The sequence below is a fragment of the Letharia columbiana genome, assembly GCF_014066305.1.
Source record: "Letharia columbiana isolate WasteWater2 chromosome Unknown Sc0000036_s0, whole genome shotgun sequence".
Classification (NCBI taxonomy): domain Eukaryota; kingdom Fungi; phylum Ascomycota; class Lecanoromycetes; order Lecanorales; family Parmeliaceae; genus Letharia; species Letharia columbiana.
The window spans coordinates 436,975-457,904 of record NW_023501080.1 but is presented as its reverse complement, the minus strand read 5'-3'; the positions used below and the strand labels follow the sequence as shown (position 1 = coordinate 457,904).

General features: G+C 49.0%; 8 protein-coding genes across 8 annotated transcripts; 4 read left to right on the top strand and 4 right to left on the bottom strand.

Moving 5' to 3' along the window:
• Positions 1–2,697: 2,697 nt before the first annotated feature.
• HO173_009069 (uncharacterized protein) lies at positions 2,698–4,341 on the bottom strand (the record flags this gene model as incomplete). Its single annotated transcript, XM_037310963.1, has 3 exons — positions 2,698–3,587; positions 3,756–3,834; positions 3,889–4,341. 3 exons carry the CDS (start codon positions 4,339–4,341, stop codon positions 2,698–2,700), a joined length of 1,422 nt encoding a protein of 473 aa, XP_037162279.1.
• Positions 4,342–4,754: 413 nt separating this feature from the next.
• On the bottom strand, positions 4,755–6,114 carry HO173_009068 (uncharacterized protein; the record flags this gene model as incomplete). The annotated part of the gene is made up of 7 exons (XM_037310962.1): positions 4,755–4,823; positions 4,895–5,240; positions 5,304–5,535; positions 5,589–5,697; positions 5,747–5,875; positions 5,933–5,976; positions 6,039–6,114. The coding sequence occupies 7 exons, from the start codon at positions 6,112–6,114 to the stop codon at positions 4,755–4,757; spliced, it is 1,005 nt and encodes a 334-aa protein (XP_037162278.1).
• A 1,049-nt stretch (positions 6,115–7,163) lies between these two features.
• On the bottom strand, positions 7,164–8,854 carry HO173_009067 (uncharacterized protein; the record flags this gene model as incomplete). Its single annotated transcript, XM_037310961.1, has 3 exons — positions 7,164–7,261; positions 7,344–8,614; positions 8,667–8,854. The coding sequence occupies 3 exons, from the start codon at positions 8,852–8,854 to the stop codon at positions 7,164–7,166; spliced, it is 1,557 nt and encodes a 518-aa protein (XP_037162277.1).
• Positions 8,855–12,208: 3,354 nt separating this feature from the next.
• On the top strand, positions 12,209–13,524 carry HO173_009066 (uncharacterized protein; the record flags this gene model as incomplete). Its single annotated transcript, XM_037310960.1, has 5 exons — positions 12,209–12,527; positions 12,621–12,681; positions 12,743–12,806; positions 12,953–13,308; positions 13,365–13,524. The coding sequence occupies 5 exons, from the start codon at positions 12,209–12,211 to the stop codon at positions 13,522–13,524; spliced, it is 960 nt and encodes a 319-aa protein (XP_037162276.1).
• An 835-nt stretch (positions 13,525–14,359) lies between these two features.
• HO173_009065 (uncharacterized protein) lies at positions 14,360–14,896 on the top strand (the record flags this gene model as incomplete). Its single annotated transcript, XM_037310959.1, has 1 exon — positions 14,360–14,896. One exon carries the CDS (start codon positions 14,360–14,362, stop codon positions 14,894–14,896), a length of 537 nt encoding a protein of 178 aa, XP_037162275.1.
• Positions 14,897–14,944: 48 nt separating this feature from the next.
• Positions 14,945–16,789, bottom strand: HO173_009064 (uncharacterized protein; the record flags this gene model as incomplete). The annotated part of the gene is made up of 1 exon (XM_037310958.1): positions 14,945–16,789. The coding sequence occupies one exon, from the start codon at positions 16,787–16,789 to the stop codon at positions 14,945–14,947; it is 1,845 nt and encodes a 614-aa protein (XP_037162274.1).
• Positions 16,790–18,446: 1,657 nt separating this feature from the next.
• On the top strand, positions 18,447–18,758 carry HO173_009063 (uncharacterized protein; the record flags this gene model as incomplete). Its single annotated transcript, XM_037310957.1, has 1 exon — positions 18,447–18,758. One exon carries the CDS (start codon positions 18,447–18,449, stop codon positions 18,756–18,758), a length of 312 nt encoding a protein of 103 aa, XP_037162273.1.
• A 649-nt stretch (positions 18,759–19,407) lies between these two features.
• HO173_009062 (uncharacterized protein) lies at positions 19,408–20,509 on the top strand (the record flags this gene model as incomplete). Its single annotated transcript, XM_037310956.1, has 3 exons — positions 19,408–19,824; positions 19,925–19,985; positions 20,040–20,509. The coding sequence occupies 3 exons, from the start codon at positions 19,408–19,410 to the stop codon at positions 20,507–20,509; spliced, it is 948 nt and encodes a 315-aa protein (XP_037162272.1).
• Between the last annotated feature and the right edge of the window lie 421 nt (positions 20,510–20,930).

Genomic DNA, 20,930 nt, shown 5'->3' with positions numbered 1-20,930 from the left:
CATCGACCTCAATATTCACCAACAACAAACACCAGCATGCTGGCTCCATATCTACTACTCACATTTCTCCCTTGTACCCTCTCCGCCACACTCCCATCGCAGACTGCAGCCCCACCGACCCATTCACCACCCCCCAAACTCACTTCATCTCCCCCTAGCCTCACCACCACCCCCCTCATCTTGCTGGGACCCACCCCACCCTCGCATCTGGATCTATCCCGCGCACTTCCGGGACTGCGAGCGCGCCGCCGCCGGCATCCTCCGAAACATCGACGCCTCCACCGCCGTCATCTTCTCCCGAGACCCCAGATCTGGCTTCCGACTCCCGGCCGACTACCACTACCGATCCTGCTGGATATCTCTGAACATAGACCCAGGGGAAGCGGACGAATTTGAACCACAGGTAGCGTACATCGCGGCGTGGGACCTGGCGAGGGAGTGTACGAGTGTGACGCATCGATTTGGGGGAAGGAGGACGGTAGGGCCAAGGGATAAGGTCTTTCTTTATATCAATGGGGAGTGTGTGCCTGGTGTTGGTGAGGAAGCTGAGACGGTAGGCGTTGGGGTGGGCAATTGGACTACGCATGTCGCTGCCAAGAGCTAGGTGGGTATGTCAAGTGAAGTGACCTAGCAAGAAGATGCGAGACAATGGAATTATTATTCACTCTCTCAAGCCGTCATCTCCAATGATGCCCGGAGGGCGAAGACCGCATCACGGCTACCATGCATAAAATCCCACGTATTCTCGTCAAAAGCCACGTAATTGCCGCACAGGCGACTTCACCAGCGACTCTCTATACAAAACCCGAACTCCTGGCTGCTTCGTGCAGTCCGAAAAAGACGGACTGACATTCCACAACTCTTTCAAGTCGCCACAGTCACCAGCGCTCGTGTCCGTGCTCGACCAGCCCCCTTCACTTCCGACCCGGCCACTCCCAAAAATACCCCCACTCGCAGGCCTTCTCCCCCACCCCCTTTTTCCTACTCCACACCCATCCCACTCCTAGAAAAATACCCGACGATCCCATCCCCCACACCCCCCACATCATTTCGACAGATCCTAAACCCCCACGCCCTCGCATTCTCCCCCCGGGATCCTTCGTCGCGAACCCCAACAGCCCCTGCAACGCCCAGCTCAGGACCTGCGCGAATCCGCCATCCCTCACGACCCGGATGCCGACGTGGCTTCCGCGGCCGCGGGTAAGTCCCGCCCGTCGCGCTCCCGGGCGCTCGTGATGACGGCGCAGGGCGCAAGTTCGGGCGGCGAGATCGGGGTCGCCCATGAGTGCTGGAAGTAGAGCGGGATGGGGGAGGCGGGGACGGGGAAGGGAAGGGACTGAGAGCGAGGAGAATAAGGTGGCGTTGGTTGCCGGCCGCCGTGGGAGAGCTGTGTTGCTGTTGCTGTTGCTGTTGCTGTTGCTGTTATCATTTTCCAGGATCCCATTCCCGTTCCCCATCCCCCTCCCGGCGCCCGACGAAGTCGACCTCGATCCCACTATCGCTCGCCGCACAAGAACCGTCTCAAAGCCCACCCGGCCCTGATCGATCTCGATCTCGAACATCAGCACTTGCTGGTGCTCATCGCGTACCGTGAACTCGAAAAGCCCGTACAGCAGCTGGCTCAACTGCATGTACGTGGGGCGCTTCCTGCGGTATGTGATGAGGTTGATTTAGACGTAAGTGCTGGACGAGATGTACTGGGACCGGTTCGAGGCGATGGGCGAGGCGGGCTCCGAGAGCACGTGGCGTCGGATATCGAGCAGGGCGCCGTTGAGGGCGGAATTAGTTCGGGAGTGGGGATCAAGGCGCCAAATTGGGTGAAGGTCAGTTTGAGGGCGGTGTTGGAGATGGGAAAGGAGATGGGGCTGGATAGCGGGTGGGTGCTGTTAGTGCTGAGGCGAGGTTGGGTGGAGGGTCTGGAGGGGTGGAGGGATGGAGGGAGCATGAATGCAAGAATTGGGTCGGCGATTGGGAAGAGCGGCATGAGGAGACTGAGCGCAAGATGCTGCGTTCATGGTGTAACTATCTAGAAGATAATGACGTCGCTCAAACGCGATTGAGGGCGTCATATTTTGATTATAAGTAATGAGAAAGCGAGGACACAAGGTGGGTGATTCGCACTTTGAGCGCTTACTGCAGATGGCGACGTGCAGGGAAACTGGACGCGATATTGGTGCTGGGGATCGTGCGTAGGAGTGGACAAGAAACTGTGAAGACTTGCACTCTTTTTATGCGAAACACGGGTTGAGATGACGTTTCCGAAGGGTTGATTCGCACACGTGGTTTCAGGGGATTGTAGAGAGGGGAAAAGAGAGAAAATATGCGTCAAGTTTGTCGTGCGGTAGGAGTCTGATGCATCAAGAATTGATTCACATTTCGACGTGGACGGGGCGTTCATCTTACCATTGTATCATTATGCTAACACTTATTGTAAGGTTGAAAGTCATATTTATCGGGCCACAAGCCGTGGAATGAGCGGAGCATTCCATGAATGTGATGGTGCTGAGTTGCGAGCTTTTTACCGGCTTTCATGCGCCTAGGCTGCTGATGCATGCTTTGTCTGTTTGAGCACAAGAGCTCCTGGGCCAAGCTATTGGTCCCTGCGGAGCTGAATATTTCAGCAGGTGTATTTGTTAGCTTGCCTTATCACTCTCGAAATCCCCGTAGAGCTACCTGGTACACAACCAGGGCCTACAACTACCCACGTCTCTTCTTCAACATGGCAGGTTTTCCACCCACATAGATGAAAGACAAGATAGCCGTGAGCAAACACAAAGCGGCCACCACCAGGTTCATGTTTCCGTACCCGGCAGCGTCCTTTAATGATCCGCTAATGAGTGGCCCAACGGTCAATCCAGCGCTGAAAACCATCGAATTGATACCGTAGAGCTGAGCGTAAGGTCCATTGGCGCCGAAGAGCTCGGGGTTCGACTTGTCGTACATTCCAACGACATAAGACGCCTCAACAATAGACGGCGATCCGATGACCCCCATGCCAAGCCCGCAAAGTGCAAGCAAAGCGCAGTACACAATGATTTGAGACTTCCCGCCCGAACGGACCAGCCGGAGCAGAACCAGGACAGGCACGAGGTATCCGAAGCCAATGACCGCGGCAGGCTTAGGGCCATAGCGATCGACGGCCCACCCTGCGACGGGCCCAAGCACTAGGTAAGGCAGGACCAATGCAATGAAGAGGAGCCCGGCGCTTAGGGAGTCGAAGTTGAAAAGCTCTTGAGCTTCTGTTGGGATCGTAGCGTCGAAGGTTGCCAACAAGGTTGCTTGCACAAAGGCCAACAAAAGGGCGGTGAGAAGTCGTGGGTCTTTTAGGCAGTACAGGATTGGGAATGAGCGTATCGCTTTCGGTTGATCGGGCGGGATCTTGTATTCTTGGCTTTGTTCTTTTCGGATGAGCGGATCCTCCTCGGTCTCTTCGTCCCCATCCTCGGCATCTTGCTCTGGCTGCGCGGCATGGCCATTGGATACTTCTTCTTCTTCGTCCTCATATTTGGCAGCAGTCTTCTTCTCGATGATCAGAATTCTCATGATGAAATCGAGGGCTAGGATGGCGAAGCCTAGTCCGAATACACCTGCGCGAATAAGGAGTCAGGCTTTCATTTTTCAGATGAAGAGAACTTCCAAAGATCTTTTGAGATCTGCGAAAATTGAGAGCAAACAACAGTTCCTTCTCGTGCAACCACGTAGCTTATAACTTTGGGAACAATTCCCGAAGGAAGGTTGAAAACGCAAAACCTTACCTCCATAGCCTGCAGATTTGTAAATGATGCCTCCCAGAACAGGAGCCGCCAACTCGCCAATCGAGATGAAGCCAAAGATCTAGATGCATCAGTCAGAGAGAACATCTCGTAGGATCGTGAGCGGCCAACGCACGGAACCGATCGTCTTTCCCAGGTTTTCCGGACCGACAGTATCAAGCACCAGAGCCAGCCCAATCGTCCACACCACAGCAGCGCTAATACCTTGCAAGACACGCGCGACGGTCAAGACGGCGACATTCTGGCCCAGGAAAAGGAGCAGTGTAGCCAGTAGTAAGGCTACCAGCCCGACGAGGAACGGCAATTGGCGCGTAGGCAGTCTGTCCGCGAGGATTCCCGCCGGCGGTGAGAAGAGCACGCTGGCGCCTGCGTAGGCTGCGAGTAGGCCCGAGACATGGCTCTGGATCTGATCGGGGGGTAAATCGACGCGGTCTTGTAGGATGAAGGGCAATATTGGAACGACGAGGCCGTACAAGAAGAGGTCTGTGAACAAGCCGATGCCGACGGTGCTGACGATGAAGAGGGTGCTGGACCTCCACTTGAGACCAATGGGCTTGGACTTAGCCATGTTTGCAGTTCGAAGGAGTGACCAGTCAAGTGGACGTTGTGAAGGTGCTTTGGGCGCGTAGAATTCTGCTGCGCGATGATGTCATGACTCTTGAATCGCCCCAGTCGAAATTCAGCGAGCACACGTTTCTTACTTTTCTACAATTATACCAATCACCGATAAGATATTGCTACGACTGATAGCAGTAGAAGTGGTCGCAAATTTGAAAGCATTTTGATTCGAGCGGTGTTATTGAACAGGAGGACGTTGGTGGCTCCATATCAATCAAGCACGTTTTTTTGAGGACTATATTTCGCAATTGTCTTATGCAAAACCCATGACGTCTATGTACTCGTCGTCACTGACTGTCGTGTATCTCGAGGTCATAGTGTCCGAGCTTCTCAAATCTTTGCCTTCAAACTGACCATGTGGCCTCACACCGTCCCACGCTCCCTCATCATTGCTTCCATCTTCAATTGCACGTCACAGAATATGTTAATAGCCTGATGGTGTTTTTCCATCAGCTCAAGGTCCTCTCCCCAGGAAGCAAATTGGTTCGTTCTCCTCGACGTACCTGAATCAATTTTCCCTCATTCCCACCATTCGAATCCCTGGTCATGGCCAACCGAAAAGCGTCTTCGTTATCGGCGAAAGCAAGCTTCGGCGGTATCTTATCTGCAATTGTCTTGACCTCATCGAACAACGACGGCAAGTTGGCGATATACGATGGGTCTACTTTGGTAGAAGCAAGTTCACGGAGGAGTTTGGGAGCGATGGTGATGTGGTCGACGCCTGCGAGGAGCATAATCTCGTCGATAGATGTCAAGCTCGCCGGGAGGACTTTGGTGGAGAAATTGTGGTGTTTGTAGTATGTTTGAGCTGCAACGCAGAGCTCGAAGAGCGGAGCGTCTCCTTTGTATCTGTACTCGTTTCTTAGAGACAACCTAGTGTTTGCGGAGCGAACGGTACAAGTCATTGCCTACCCTGGTTCGGTCTGAACCCTCAGTTCATTGAGATAGGGTGCAATATAATGACAGCCAACGTTTCCAGCCAGAGCAGCTTGAGCCAAAGTGAACAGTGTGGTCGCTAGCGTAGTGATACCAGTCGCCTGAAGCGTACGACACGCCTGTAGACCCTCCCACGTACTTGGAACCTTGATGCAGACCCGAGACGTGTCGAAGTCACGATCAACGTGCTTAAATAAATCAAGTATGCCTGTCTCCAGATTCAGCTGTCGGTCTTATGCGTACCCGGATGCTGCTGCTTACGCCGGGCGTTCTCGATTGTCTTCGACGTCGAGTATGAGTAAGACGGATTCGTCTGGACATGAACGAAACCTTTGACATGAGGCGCCATTCGCAGTGACAAGCTGACCATCTGGCCTATCGGTCAAGTTGCGGTCAAGAAGAAGGAGATTCAGACATACAGATATCTCTATGGCCAGCTCCGTGAGCGAAACCTTTTCAAAATCTCCAGCCAATTTCCTAGCAAGATCAATGGAGCTTTGGAGTAGCGCTTCATGCTGGCTTTCTTGAAGCTCATTGAATGCAATCGCCTGCAAACACATGCGTTAATCACGACACGCTCCCCATGTTACCTGCAGTGAAGGTACCTGATTCGAGGTGCAATCCTGGAATGGCCCAAGAGATGTCGCCACTGAATGAGAAAATTTGTCAGCGGTGATGTCCAGTCACGATCTGTGTACCTCGAAGGCTTACCATCAACGTCAAGAGTGTCACAATCAACGGTGGTACGAGATCTCAGCAAAGCCAAAAGCGAAGTTGGAGATGTCATCTTGAGGCGTCCAGGAGTTCAAACTCGGCTTGTAAAAATGTATGAATCGTCCTGAATTAAGGAGGGTGATCGACAATTTATGGGGAATGTGATCAGGATACTAGCGACAAGGAAGCGTGTCCGAAGAAGGTTTGATAACATTTCGGGCCTTCTCTGGCGCCGTCACGCTTAAATCTCATATTTAGCCGGTGAGAATGAGGGATCAGAAATCTACCCGCGTACCTTAGCTTGTAGAGGGGTCAGGTTGAGATGTCAAGGTACAAGCACTCAGACCGGAAAGGGCCGAGATATTCCAATCGCCATACAAGGATGTATCTGAGAAGATGCGTGATTGGGTAAGGTTCTGTGATCAGATATCTGCCTCGCCAGATTTCCCTTCTCTATTCAAGACCAAATGTATTGTCGAATTGAGGATACAAAAAACACCTTATCGAGGAGACAAAGTGCTTTGAGATTCTTGGATGGCGTATGAACACTGACACCATCGTACCCGAAGATTTAAGGGGGCGTTACAGGAAGCTGTGATGTCGGTGGCATATTCGTAAGACGTCCTCAAAAATCGACAAATACTGAGATCTAAGATCATATCAACAAGTCCTTAACCTCGTCCATCTCTTGCCTACGGTCAAATTTCGCATACTCCCCACTAGCATAGTAGGATTCAATGATTGTGTACAGCGCTGTGGCGGGAGTCAAACGGTCGTGCTACCAGAACATGATCCCGCGCTGGAAAGATTTATATTGCTTTTGATGATCACTATTCACGATCACGGTGCTAAAAGTATCCAAATAATCTCCGCAATCCCTAGACCATCCAATCCAGATCTCAATGATCATCTGAACACCCCAAAGACCCAGAATGGCGAAGTTTATACAGATTCTCGCCAAGACCACCTGATGCAAGTCCATTCATTGGCCGAGATTCTTAAAATACACATCGAATGCAAATCAGATTTGCTGGATGACACCATACAACACTCTTGACACTGCTGTATCGGAGCTCAAGAGACCGAAAGACACATCGGACAAAAGTCGCCTACGACCTTAAATCACTCCAAGAAAGTGAAGAGATTCGTATGAATGATACTCATAGCGCGATCCGCATCTCGCTGATCCACCACGCAGGAGATGTTGATCTCGCTTGCTCCTGCTCGCATTTAGTGAGTGCCAAAGGAATCAAACTAGAAGACTGTGATTGAGTAGGAAAGAAAGTGAGGAGAAGGCCGTACCCTGCGAGATCATTTCGATGTTGATATTATGCTTCCCCAACACACTAAGCATCGCCCCTGATATACCAACCATATTCTTCATCTCCTGACCCACCAGACTCACAATCGCCATCTCATCCACCAGCTCCACCGCTCCTAAGCGCGCCATTTCATCGACAGCTCCCCGAAGGTCGATATCTACGATGTGTCTCCTCTCGCCGTCTCCGCGGACTAGTTCACGATGACAGTAGAAAGCCAGGGAGACATTTACTTCTGAGCTGGCAATCAGGTCGACGGAGAGCCGCCATTTGTCTAGGATTGCAAACGTGCGTTCCAAGAAACCACGCGAGGAGGTCCGTTTGTTGGAGCGGAGATTTATGACCAGGATGCGATTTTTCACTGTTACGGCCGTAGGGCGTTTTGCACGATTGGTCAGCGTGCCGCTGATGCCGGATTTCCGGGAGCGGAATGCTGGTGGTGTGGGAAGACGCGCGGAGGTGATATTCTTGGAAGCAGAGGCGTCCAAGGAGTCTGGGAGGATCGTTGTCCCGGTGCCGCTGGGATTCGTCACGTTCCTTATTCGGATCGGGATGCTTTCGCGGATTACTTGTTCCATGGTGAATGGGTGTATGACTTCAGATCCGTAGAATGTTAACTCGGCAGCTTCGGATGGCGTGATTGTTGAGAGTAGTCGTGCGGTAGGCACTTTCCTGGGATCGGCACTGTAAATGCCTTCTACTTCTTTCAAAATTTGAAGTTCGGATGCACCGAGACTGATAGCGACAAGAGCGGCGCAGAGATCAGTGTAGCCTCGGCCGACGTGGCTCAGTAGACCGCCGGGCACAGGGCCGAAGAAACCGGTTACGACGGGGATCCGGTTGCCTGACTCGAGGAATACGGGCCTCAGAGCTTCGGCGTAATCTTCATAGAAACCCTGGTTGATGTCACCTGTTGGTGCTTCGACAGTTCGGATACTGGAGAGATCAATCACATAGGCGTCTAATCCACGATCTTGGAGAAGTGAGGCGATGAAGTAGCAGCTTAGGATTTCCCCTTTACTGATGATTATGTCTAAAGTCCGCGGACTGACTTCTCCCAATGTGTCGGCTGCTGTTAGGTATTTCATGAGATCGCGGGTTTCCCGCTCGAACTCTACGGTGAGATTTGCAAGGAGGTTCGGGGATCGAAGATTTGGGATGGCAGCTTGGATATGGTCGTCGAGAATACTGGTGACGATGGACTTATAGGCTGGAGGGTTGCTTTTCGCTGCTTCCGCGGCGGCTTTGAGCAGTCTGGGCACGTTTTAAGATTTCTGCTTGTAGGTGGATCTGTGGATGTGCTTACTTCGTGGTTGTGCCTTCGGCTTTGATTCCAGAGCTACGGGCAGAGCAAACAACTGCCAGACGATTGCGTTTGACTTCGCTGCAGATAATGTTCGCGATCTCGTTGGGAAATTTGCCAATGGAGGTGCCGCCGTATTTTTGCACCACCCAGTCCTTCCTAAAGTTCAAGGCGCCGCTATCTGATTCCATATCTAGAGTGAAGGGAAAATTTGTGTCTAGTTTGAAACCCAGGTGTAAATTATGGGAATTCACTACAACATACATTCATTATGTTTTTTTATAGGAAAAAGGAGAAGGAAGAAACACACATCATCGGTCATCCCTCGGTTGACTCATACCTTGTTCCCAGCGTTCAATGTACCTGAAGACTTCAGATTTCAAGCTCCAACTCGACAACGCAAAAAGGTTTTGGGATAGTAGCAAGTCTCCGATAAATCTAGTATACCGTGTTTCTCTGGTAACCGTCCGGCGCCCGCACAAATCAATACCACCAAACCACGGACCAACATATAAACGCAGCGCGCGAATGAGAATATTTATAACAAAATAGTACGTACACCACAGGGGACAAATAAAAAATAAAATTTGAACGATAAACTAAATTAAAGGAACCGCCCGACCAAAAAAAATATTTTTATAAAACATAAAAATAAAATAAAAACATAATTCGAACGATAATAGATAAAAAATTTAAATTTCTAGAAGTAAATATTAATAATTATTCTATATATAGTATATATATAAAATAAGAATTCTTTCTTATTAATAACACATTTTATTATTTTTATTTTATTTATTATTATTTTCTTTATTTAATATATATAAAGATACATAAAATAAATCTACTTTTATTTTATTCATATTTTAAAGCTTTTTCTTTATTATATAAAATACTATAACTATTATATAAAATATTCTATTTTAAAAATATCTATAATTTATAAATATTAAAACGTTATTTTTAAATAAATAATAACTAGTTATTATATATTTTATTATATATAATATTTTATAATAAATTTATAAATAATCGAAAAATCGAGATTCTATAAAACCGAAATCAAATATAAATATTTTAAAGTTATTAAACATAATACTTAAAATTTCGAAAAATTTATATATAATGAAATTGAATAATATTATTAATTAAAAAATAAAATAAACAAAGATAATAAATCAAAAAAAAATAAAAAATAAAAAAAAATAAAAAAAAAAAAGATAATAAATTCCGAACAAATAACTTAAAAATTTTAAAAATATTATTATAAATTAAAATGAAAATAGACCAAAAAATAAATCAAATTATTATTATTAACGAAATTTTAAGACTTAAAAGATAATCGAAATTTCGAATAGTCATAACTAAAATAATTTAAAAATACATTATTAATTAAAAATAAAATAACCAAAAAATAAATCATATTATTATAACCAAATTAACTTAAAAGATAATGAAATTAAAGTATAATAACTAAAAAATAAAAAACTATTATAATAAAAATAAACTAAAAATAATAAAAATATTATTAACTCGAAATTTTCGAGACTTTAAAAGATAATTCGAAATTTCGCGATAGTTCTATAATTAACTAAAATAATCTTAAAAATACTTCGAAATTTTCGAGATCTTTATAAAGTATTATTCTTAAATATTTAATATTTAATATTTATAAGTTATTTAAACGCGAAAATTTCGCAATTATAATAAGCGCGGACGCTATCTACTTCGGAGCGGCTGACTCAGCGAATGTTCCCCGTCCCGCGCCGGACGGTTACCAACTCACGGGAATGTTATAATCCAAATTTTGAAAGTGCGATGCTCCGAGGATCAACCGAGGCAACGTCACGTGATCCGGTCGTAGCGAAAAATCTGAAAGTCAATCGACATATCCGAAGACGAAGTTGATACTCGGACACTGGATCGCTGCCCCTCGAGATGACGATCAAGAAAATTCTCTTCGATGACAGGCCCCCCAGAATGCCCGACTATCTTGACTACGAGGATGCATTTCCATCCCACCTGACCGTCGACCCAAACGACCGACCAAAAAAGTACTAAAGTACTTGCAAGGCGCCAGAAGTACCGAGGTCGAAATCCAGGCATCGACTGTTGCGCGGAATGCGAGAAATGCACGAAAAGAACGGTTCAACATCCATGGACTCAAGCCAAGGCGCGGAAAGCCATTACCGGAGCTTTGATGACGCCGGTGCGTGGAGTTGTGTGTCACGAACAGCCATTCGAGAATGTCAGAGAAAGTTGAATGAAAAACAGCGACCGTAGACGGAGGGAGACACAGAAGACGAGCCAGCGCATGCGCAAGGCACGAAGATGAAGAATTCCACGTTAATTTCATCATCCCAAATGGACAACGAAACTCTGTCTACGCTCATCCGCTCCCTGCTCGACTCTGCGCCAAATTCTCCGACAAGAACAACAAGGCAGTCCGGCGCGCTTTTCGGGCTAGGTCGAGGCTTTTTCCCAGAACAAACGCAACAGAATGCGAGGACACCTTGAGATGGATTGCATGCGACGAATGCGGAACTCCACGCAGCCACATCATCCAAATACCGTTGGCAACCCTGAACACGCCTACGCCCACTGTCAGTATCACTGTCAGGCCTGCTGGCGGAAAATCTGTACCCGAGGCTCAGCAACCAGCATCATGCAAGAGATGATGGAAACGTCAGGTGGTAGATTTTGTCAGCATTCTCCTCAGTCGTCGAAGCTTCGCTGTGGCTCGTCCGGGGAGTGTAGAAAGGACACCTTTTGAAGTGTCAGCAAAGAATAAAGTTTGCATATTGTGAGAGGACTGCCAAGAAGCTGGCGTGGACGATACGGCAGCGTGTGAGGCATGCGGTGTGAAGCAGGACACTCATAGATGAAAGCAATCGAGTTAGGCAGGTACATAGACCAGGACACCGACAGACTCACCTTCCGCCTTTTCCCCAACAAGCGTCGTATAATCGAATAGATACTAGTTTGCTCAGTTCAGAACGGCCATGCAAAATCCAAACAATCCTCTCAACCGACGATACGAATACGACAACAAGGAACAAGGAACATCTCACCAACGCTAGCGCCCATCAAGGGCCAATGTCAATTGGTCACCACCTTAGAGGCCGCTGTCAAGCCGCTGTACCAACGGCGACGGCGGGGATATTAGCGTGGATCTCGCAGCTGTGACCGCTGTGATAGGGTAGATTTAAAATAAGCTAAAAACGCTTACGCAAAGTCAACCTGTTAAGGCATAATCTACCTACCTAGCCTGAGAGTACCGAGCCGCAATGTCCTCATCTCGCCGTATAAATACGAGTGGTGCCTCTTTCCAACACGCAAAGTACAGTATGCGTCAGCGTTTTGTATATATGTACATATAATTGAGTCGTTCATACCTTCTTCGACTTCGCTTTTGCTGCTGTCTGCTTTCTACCCGCTTTTCGGGGGGGATAAGAGAACTGGTTGTGCCAGAGGTCAGAGATCAGCAGTCCCCAACTACCTTACCACCGCTCCATCTTAATCTCCCGCCCAAAGATCCCGCAACAATGGCCAACGCCGGCCACAACCCCAACAGCCTGATAAGCTACGGTCCAAATGAAAACTGCACCCTGACACCCGGTCCGCAATACTGTCCGGCGAGCGTGGGCGTCTACGAGTACCGCCCCTCGTTAGCCGCAGACAGCGTGTTCATCGCGCTTTTCGCCATCGCACTGGTCATCCATCTGGGGCTGGGGATCAAGTACAGGACGTGGGCCTTTTTGTTTGCGATGTTCTGGGGGTGCGCCAGTGAGTTGATTGGGTACGGGGGGCGGGTGCTGATGTGGGAGAATCCGTTCTCGTTTCCGGGCTTTTTGATCCAGATCAGTGAGTAGCTCGCCTCGCGTCATTGCCCTTCGGACGTATATTGTCAATTGCTTGTCAAACGGGATGAGAGAAATGGTTTCTAACGCTCGACAGTCTGTATCACGCTTGGCCCAGCATTCTACTCAGCAGCCATCTACCTGACCTTGTCGAAAATGTGAGTACACCTCACCTCGAAATCACGAACCAGGTCTCACGCTGACATTGATATACCACAGTATCATCTTCCTCGGTCCCCAGCATGCACGCTTCTCACCAAAGCTTTATTATTGGATCTTTATCGTACGTACCTCCGCTGTTCCCTTTTCCCCCTTGAGCAAAAATTGGAGTCTTGAGACATGGATCGGGAGAATCCACTTCGCGGACATATTTCAAAACCTGAAGGACACCCCCGAACAGGCAATACTGATTGCGAAATCTTCCTATAGCCCTGCGACCTTCTTTCCTTAATCCTGCAAGCGGTCGGTGGAGCCCTATCGTCTGTTTCCTCCGGAAGTAGCAAACCCGCAGTGGACGTCGCCATCGCGGGTCTCTCCTTCCAAGTCTTCACGCTCTGCGTCTTCATATCCCTCGGTATAGAGTTCACGATCCGCTATATTAGGGCGCCACGGGATCAGCAACGGAAAACGCCCTTGCCAACGAGGTTCAAGGTATTCATGGCATGCTTGTCATTAGCAATCATCTGCATCTTGATACGATGCGCGTACAGGATTGATGAGTTGAGTGATGGGTATGATGGACCGTTGATCCATAACGAGCCGCTATTCATTGGGCTTGAGGGAGTGTGAGTGCTGCTCTCGTCCGTTGACGCGCGACGAATCTAACGACCAACGGGTACAGAATGATCGTCCTTGCTGTCTACTCGCTTGTGATCGCACATCCTGGACCGATATTCGGACACTCAGATGCAAACACTTATGAAACCGACGTCACCGCTACCTCGGATGCCTTCACTGAGAAGGCGGAGCCCGGGATGTCGACTACGCAGCAGAGTGTATGACGACGAGATTGAAAGTTTGTTTTAGATGAGACAGAGTGACAATAGAGGCGCCGAGATACCGCTAAAGGATCAACTCGTAGGCAGCGAATATCACAGAACAGCATGATGAACAGCATGATATACCCAAATCCACATTCACTGCGCCTAGCAGACGAAGTCCAGACTGGATTTCGTGTCCATCAAGTGCGAAACATTTTTGCACAAATCCAACGAACCCTCATTCTATCCATGTCTTTTGCTACAAAAAACTTATGACGCAGCACAGTCAATATCCTCCTTTGCCTTTGCCGAGCCCAACTTCAACCAGAGTGTTCCGCGCCTCTAAACGACCTCCGCAGCAAACTCTAGTAATCGTGCCACGCACTTGACTCGTCTGACGGATCGCGAGCCGCCAGGCAGCGACCATGCGCAAGGTACAACCGTGCCAATGGTTGTCGATCAGACTCCCATGCCGGAAACGTCACCCACCAATTGCCAACACTCCTTGCCTTGGGTTCCTGATAGAAACTGTGAGCGTCAATTTTATTCCAAAGCCTCAATCCGGATGAATGCCCCACAGAGTTCTTGATTGAGCCGATTTCGGCAGGCGGACAGCAACCAAGCATTTGCATTTCTCCGCTGATCATGAAGAGGGAACAGGACTAGCTTGTCGTCAACCCCGAGCTCGTTTGTTCCTAAAGATTGGTCCCGGATTCGCTCAGGTCACAACGGACAAACCCTGACAAGATGGCGGAAAATTTGATGTCTACATAATACAGCATAGCATGCTTAACGAATGCAAGTGTTTGCAGTTGGCATGATGTTGTCATCCTGTCACGTTTTTCTTGTGGCTGTCATGATTTTAATCTCCGTTGTTCAAGTCTCGTTCGCCGGTCCCACCCACAAGGTCTCCGAAGCAGCTGCCTTCGTTCCCAGGCCGCTAGATACCGCAGAATTCCCCCTCCCTTCGAGTATTCATTTTCGCCGACTTGGTAAGGTGGGAGCCATGCCCAAGGCATACGTTAGAACCCGGGGTACGGCCCCACCAGGCCACATCGCTTTCAAGTTCCTCCACCGCGGCCCCAACTACGAGATACTCCCCGTCCGCGTCGGTGCCGTGGCTCTTCGCACTTTCTACACTACGATCTTACACTCGGCATCCAACATGTGGCCGCAGACCAAACGCCCGGCAATGGTTTTCACGATAACCCAAGGGGCACTCCAACTTACGATGACTGGCTTCGGCACAGCGGTCCCCTGGGACTTTGTACAAGATTGGGCGATGAAAGCAGCGGAGAGTGTGGCGAGAGGACGGACGGATACGTTCGACGCGGGGTATGAGGTTGAAGGGACGGGTGTGGGGGTGTGGGTCAGTTTGAGGCTGTTGGAGTAGTGGGTGGGCAAGGAAGATGCAATTGTTATGTAATGGTGATAGGAATACTCAAATTGCTCTGCAGAATATAGCAAAGTCCCACGGTCCCAGCTTGATAGCGGGAGGAGCTGGATGTGGTATAGCATGAGCTGCGCCAGGCGGCGTAACCTCAGTCCATCCTCCAGTGGATAGTTTATCCTTCTTAAATAAAGACTTCTTCGTGCTTGCGCTACCTCCCACAGGCGACGCGGAGAAGTTGACTGCAATCAGGAATTCTTCACTTTCCCGCCTTCTCGTGAACGCAACCAATCCAGCTCCACCGCCGGCTATCAGCCAAGTCATGTTGCCTCTTCGTAGAGCTTCATGGCTGCGTCTGAGCGTGCCCAAGCTCTTGTAGAAAGCAGAAAATCGATTTGCCAGGGATGAACCCCAATTAACAGGTGTATGCGTATTGTACCCACCACGATCATTGCCCACTTCTTCGCCAGCAAAGAGCATTGGCACACCTTCAATAGTGAAATTGAAAACCGCTGCACAAAGGGTTCCGTCAGGTCCACCATACATTTTGAGGTCTAGATCCATGTCCCAATTTTGCATGATAGACGTGTGCAGCATGCCTATCGGGTGTGCTGATTGCAGCTGGCTGAACACCTTGGGCAAATTACTCGCGTCCTGCGTCTTTGTGGCAGAGGCCACGGCAGGCTGGAGGGAGTAGTTGGCGTAATCCATGTTGAAGGGGCTTAGGGAAAGTTCAGGATTACAACATTCACCAAGGAGTATCGCCTTCGGATTAACAGCTTTCAAGTTGCTGCCAATGAATGCCCAGGTTGCGGCTGGGATCATTCGATCCTTTCCATAGGGATTGTCAGCTGTGTCGAAGCGAAAACCATCGACGTTGTAGTTCCTCATCCACCATACCAGCATCGTCAACATATACTTTTGCACCGCAGGGCTTGACTTAAAGTCCAGCTGTGCGACGTCATCAAAGTTGAAGGCTTGCGAGGTGGAGCTTGAATTGTTCTTGATGCCGTCTGCATGTACGTAATACTCCGGGTGCTGTACAACTAACGAATGATTCCACGCGGTATGGTTCAAGACAACGTCCATGATAATACTCAGACCCAGAGCATGCGCTTGGTTCACTAAGGTAGCAAAGTCAGACGGCTGCCCCAAAGCTGGGTCTATGGCGTAGTAATCAGCAACTGCATAAGGGCTGCCACATGCTGGATGATTTTCGAACGGGACGCCGATCGGATGAATGGGCATGAGCAGGATTGTTGAGAATCCTAAGCCGGCAATACGTGATAGATCATGGGATATTGCCGCCAGGTTACCAGTTGATGAGAATATAGGCGCGTAGATGTTGTAAATCATTTCGTCGCCAAACGTCGCGGCATGAGCTTTGCTACTGCTGTTAATATTAGCAATCTCCGCTGGTGCGATCGTGGTTGCCGTGGTTGCCGTGGTTGAAGAGTTTGCCAAACTGTTTGGCAGTACGACTTGCCACTGAGCCAAAGGGTCGTTCGCACTTGCCATTTGAATCACGGCTGAACCGCTGGTCGAGCCTGCAGCTCCTGCCACCAAACCACTGTTCTGATTGACCAGCGTCAGGGCTCCATTCGAGGTTGGCACCAGAGTCCACATCTCACTTGCTCCTCCGTTGCAAGACCATTGCTGTAAACTCGCACCCTCGGCTTTACTTTCGTAGGCCACATTCAAACACATAGTGGTGTCTATAGCATTGAGCAGATAGCGCCCGCTCTGACAGTCTTGAAGGATCCAGCTCGGTACTGAACCATTAGAAGAAGCTGTCAATACAACTTCGGCACCAGCATAAATGGCCGTGGTGTTGAGATAGAGACCTGTTGCGGTATTTTTGAGGGCGAATACTGCGCCGTCCGCGGGTACTGGCATTGTGCTAGTTACGGTTGTGAGGGTAAACCTCGTTGGCTGGCTCCTGGCCTGTCTGGTGGAAACCTTTTCAGCTCGGACTCGCCAAGTAGCCTCTCTGTAATGATTGAGATAGACTGTCCTTTAAAGGTGCCTTTACAAAACAGAACCTCCGGATAGAATGGTAGTGTAGAAACTCATCAAACTGGTGTAAGTTTGCAACTGCTCAAAACAATACTGATTGCTATCATAGGTTATCACTGAGGCATTTGGACTGATGGCAAAAGCCGGACGGGATTTGACAGAATTGATTGGTACTAGTAGTGTTGTGCTCAGGCATTGAATAACTCCAGTATATCAAATATATTAAAGTAGCTGTGAAGACAGACAGATCAATTATAGTACTCAATTATTCGTAGAATCCTTTGTCAAACTGTCAATACTGTCATCTGATGAAAGGGAAGAAGTTGTCCAAGAGAAATTCTTGTCTTGGCATTATTCGACCTTTCGTAAATTACCAAACACGGCAAGGCGGTAACGCTAGTGCCTTATCAAATCAAGCGCCGTCTGGCGGAATATCAGGGAGACTAAGGTACGGTATAATATATTCCTGCACTATTATTGTCGAGCTGCTGCACTTGGCCTCCACCAGGGCACCAGTCCAAAACGACGGCGTCACCGAGTGATGCATTGGGACTGCCCAAGAACAGATTCACTAGGCTTCAGCCCTATCAATCTCGCAGGTCGGTTCGGTCGGCTCGCGAACTACCTTCGTCGAATGTTAATAGTGTAAGGTAAGTATGCTTTTATAGCCTGGTCGGGCAACAGCTGTATTGATTGACTTCCAAGTTGACATGCTCTATAATTCAAAGACAGACAGCGTTCGAGTAAAGTCGCAATAACTTCATAATCTGGATGTATGAAGGTCGCGGAAATGAGACTACGCCGTCATTAGACTGCTAAAATTATATGAACGTGAAAAGAGCCGGAGCTGACCTTGAAACCTGTGCCGCCTGCATGCGACTGGGCAAGATTTTGATTGGAGGAATTTGGATAGCATTTTGCATAGGATCTATCGCATCTCTTAAAGCTTAGCAGTTCAGACTGCTGATGTTTGAGCATTATGGCGTACAACCTTCGAGGACCTATCGCATCTCTTAAAGCTTAGCAGTTCAGACTGCTGATGTTTGAGCATTATGGCGTACAACCTTCGGAAGGACATGGCTGCAACCACACAACTATGACAACTTATAAGAGTGAGTTCGACGGCCATCCTCAACACTGACTCGTAAAGTGGCAGTAAATTCCGCTGAAAATTACTTTGTTTTGATTCCAGTCAACTAGCGTGGATAAAGACCGTCGCAAGGGCACAAACAACGAACGAAGCATGGCACATTAGAGGCAATGTCTTACACATACTTACTCTGGCTGCAGCCTTTAGCCTCGTCCTTACAAGCCCGGCAACAGCACCTACGGAGCCAAGCCCAGGGGTTATAGCGAATACAACAGTACTTCCAGGCCCGGGTGACAACTATTGCGGTAAGCAGCCATTATGTGGGCTCATTTACAGTAGTCTATTCTCCCAGGACTGACTCTGCTAGATACTGACGGCAGTGACTTTGAAAACGGATCGTCATCCGGCTCCCCTTTGATCGAAGACTGCGGCAACCTGTCTTCCATTATGACTTCCGCGCCCAACGACGATAACCCTTATGGCTGGTGGGAAGTACAACACTGCACGCCAAACTGCAAGTGGTGGCTAGCCAAGTATCAGACTTGCGAATTCGGTGTCAGTGCAGACGGACCGTTCGGAGAGTACAAGCTTGGTATAACGAGAGTCGACATTGCTGCAATACTCGATCTGAGCATTGAGAAGTTTAGCTGGTACAAGAAGGTTGGCGCAAGTGGAGACATGCAGTGTAATATCATGAACGGAGCGGATGAGCCGACCGGTGAGCAGCATGGGATGTCATGGTCTATAGCTCATACATAAGGTTTCGTGTAAACTTCGAGGAGGTCTGCTCTCAGGTTGCTCTTCGCGTTCTTCGGACGATGATTGCGGGCTTGATACCAGCATTTTTTCGAGTTAGGAGCCTATAATGGAGCCAAAACAATCATTTGACATGGGACATGAATTCTTCGGCTTGTTCTGACTGAGCAAGAAGCGCTTGATAGTATTCGGGCCCGTAAGCGCTCGCAGTTGTTGTGATGTACATCGTAAAGGGTGGGAAGAGGATCGCGGTCGAGGAAGACTTGAATATTGAATGGCTTGATCGACTTGGAACAGGACGTGTTGTTTATTTTTTTTGTCCATAATGGTCGGCCGTCCCTTATATCCCGCCAGACAGGCTGCAGCTCCGTCTAGGCGTCAGTTAGACTATGGCAACATGCACAATAGCGCAAAGGATAGAAAATAGAATAGTATAGTAATAGAAATATCAAAAGCCGCGAGGAAGTTGGTGGATTGAAGATTAAAAATAGAGCGAGGATACGTAAAACGGCTCTGGCCGATTCTATTCTAGCGGCTTTTCCACATTTCCTGTACCGTTTCTTGGCACTAGATTAGCCCCAAGTATTCATAGCCCTCACAAACCCCATCCCACCAGGAACAACATCGGCCCGAATAAATAACAAACGCCGACATGCCGACTATGGATCACAAAATAACTGGTCTCGCAAAAGCATGGGCCGACTGGGGCCTCACGATTAAAGACAGGGCCGAACACCTTGAAGACAGGGCCAACATTCAGGCAATCCTGAATCTCGAACTTGGCGCCCAAGCAACCATGACCAATAACTTTCCCTCCTTCCTCGACACGTCTCCCGGCACCGGCAGCTCTGGCAGCGCACCACGTCTCGCGCCCTCGCCGGTCGCTCAGCAGCAACAGCAGCAGATCAACAACAACGGTAATGGGGCCGGTATGAACGGAATGCCTATGGCGGCTGGACAGCAGGCAGATGTGAACTTCCTGTTTCAGAAGTTGGTGGAGCTCAGTGAGGTGTTGAAGGAGAATCGCGAGAAGACAGCAGGGGTTATCGCTGGTGCTGAAGAGCTTGCTGTACGTGTATCTACCCCAACCTTCATAGTGCTCAGCATCTGCCTGGCCCTCCTATTATTCCTATGCCTTAATGCTTGCTAACACGCTTTCCCCAACCTAGACTCGCGCTGCAGCCAAAGGAGCAAGCCCCTCCCTTCAAGAAGCCAATGCAGAAGTCTCCTGTGAGCTCACTCTATATAGCCCCTCCTCCTCAGACTCCAATGACTAAAAATCAGCCCAAGCCGCCCGCATCGCCGATCTCGAACGCCAGCTTGCCCGCGAGCAGAACAAAACCCGCATCCTCATGGACGAGCAAAAGGAAAACATCAAGCTCATTGGCGAGTACGAACACCATCTGGGCGAAATAGTCAAAGATGTCCGCGACTTTAGTTTCAACACGAAAACCCGCGAAACCTCCATTGCACGCCACTATAACAAGCTCTTACAAGACGAAAAAGATGCACACTTGGCCGCTCGCCTCGAGAAAGACGACTGGCACGCCAAATTCATGCGTACCGTCGAAATGCTACGGGAAGCCTATCGTCTACGGTGCGAGGAGGAAGAGGTACCCATACGTGTTATTGCTGGACTGCAAAATGAGGTGCGGGCTTACCGTTCATGCCTGGGGATGGAGGCTGAGAAGCCGGAAGAAGAGTTTGGGTGGGAGATTCTGAAGGACGTGCTGAATGGAAGTGGAGAATCGTGAGGCATTTTCCCCCATTTAGATGGCACAGACGAGACAAGAGCGTGCATGGCATTTAGTACGGCGTCTGGAATGATACCCCAGGTTGCATTTGATGATTGAATCTTGTGCGATGAAGGCATAGGAAGCTAGCTAGGAAGGCCACATCCGAGGTAGCTACTTGCGGCACAGAATTGTTGCTTATATGATGAAGTTGGCTGCCTTGTGACCGTCCGGAACCAGCATGTTGCATATTGGCATGGCACTCCCAGGCCCATTCCCCAGGAAGTTCTGTTCGAACCTCTCACTCAAGACTGTCAATGGACTCGGCAGGTCCATTGGCTCGTAACCCGTCAGGGTTTAGCAGCTGCCGGTATCTATGGAAGCAGATCGTATGGGCCGGAAAGTTTTGTGCACAATGCCCATGCAGTCCCCAACCTGACCT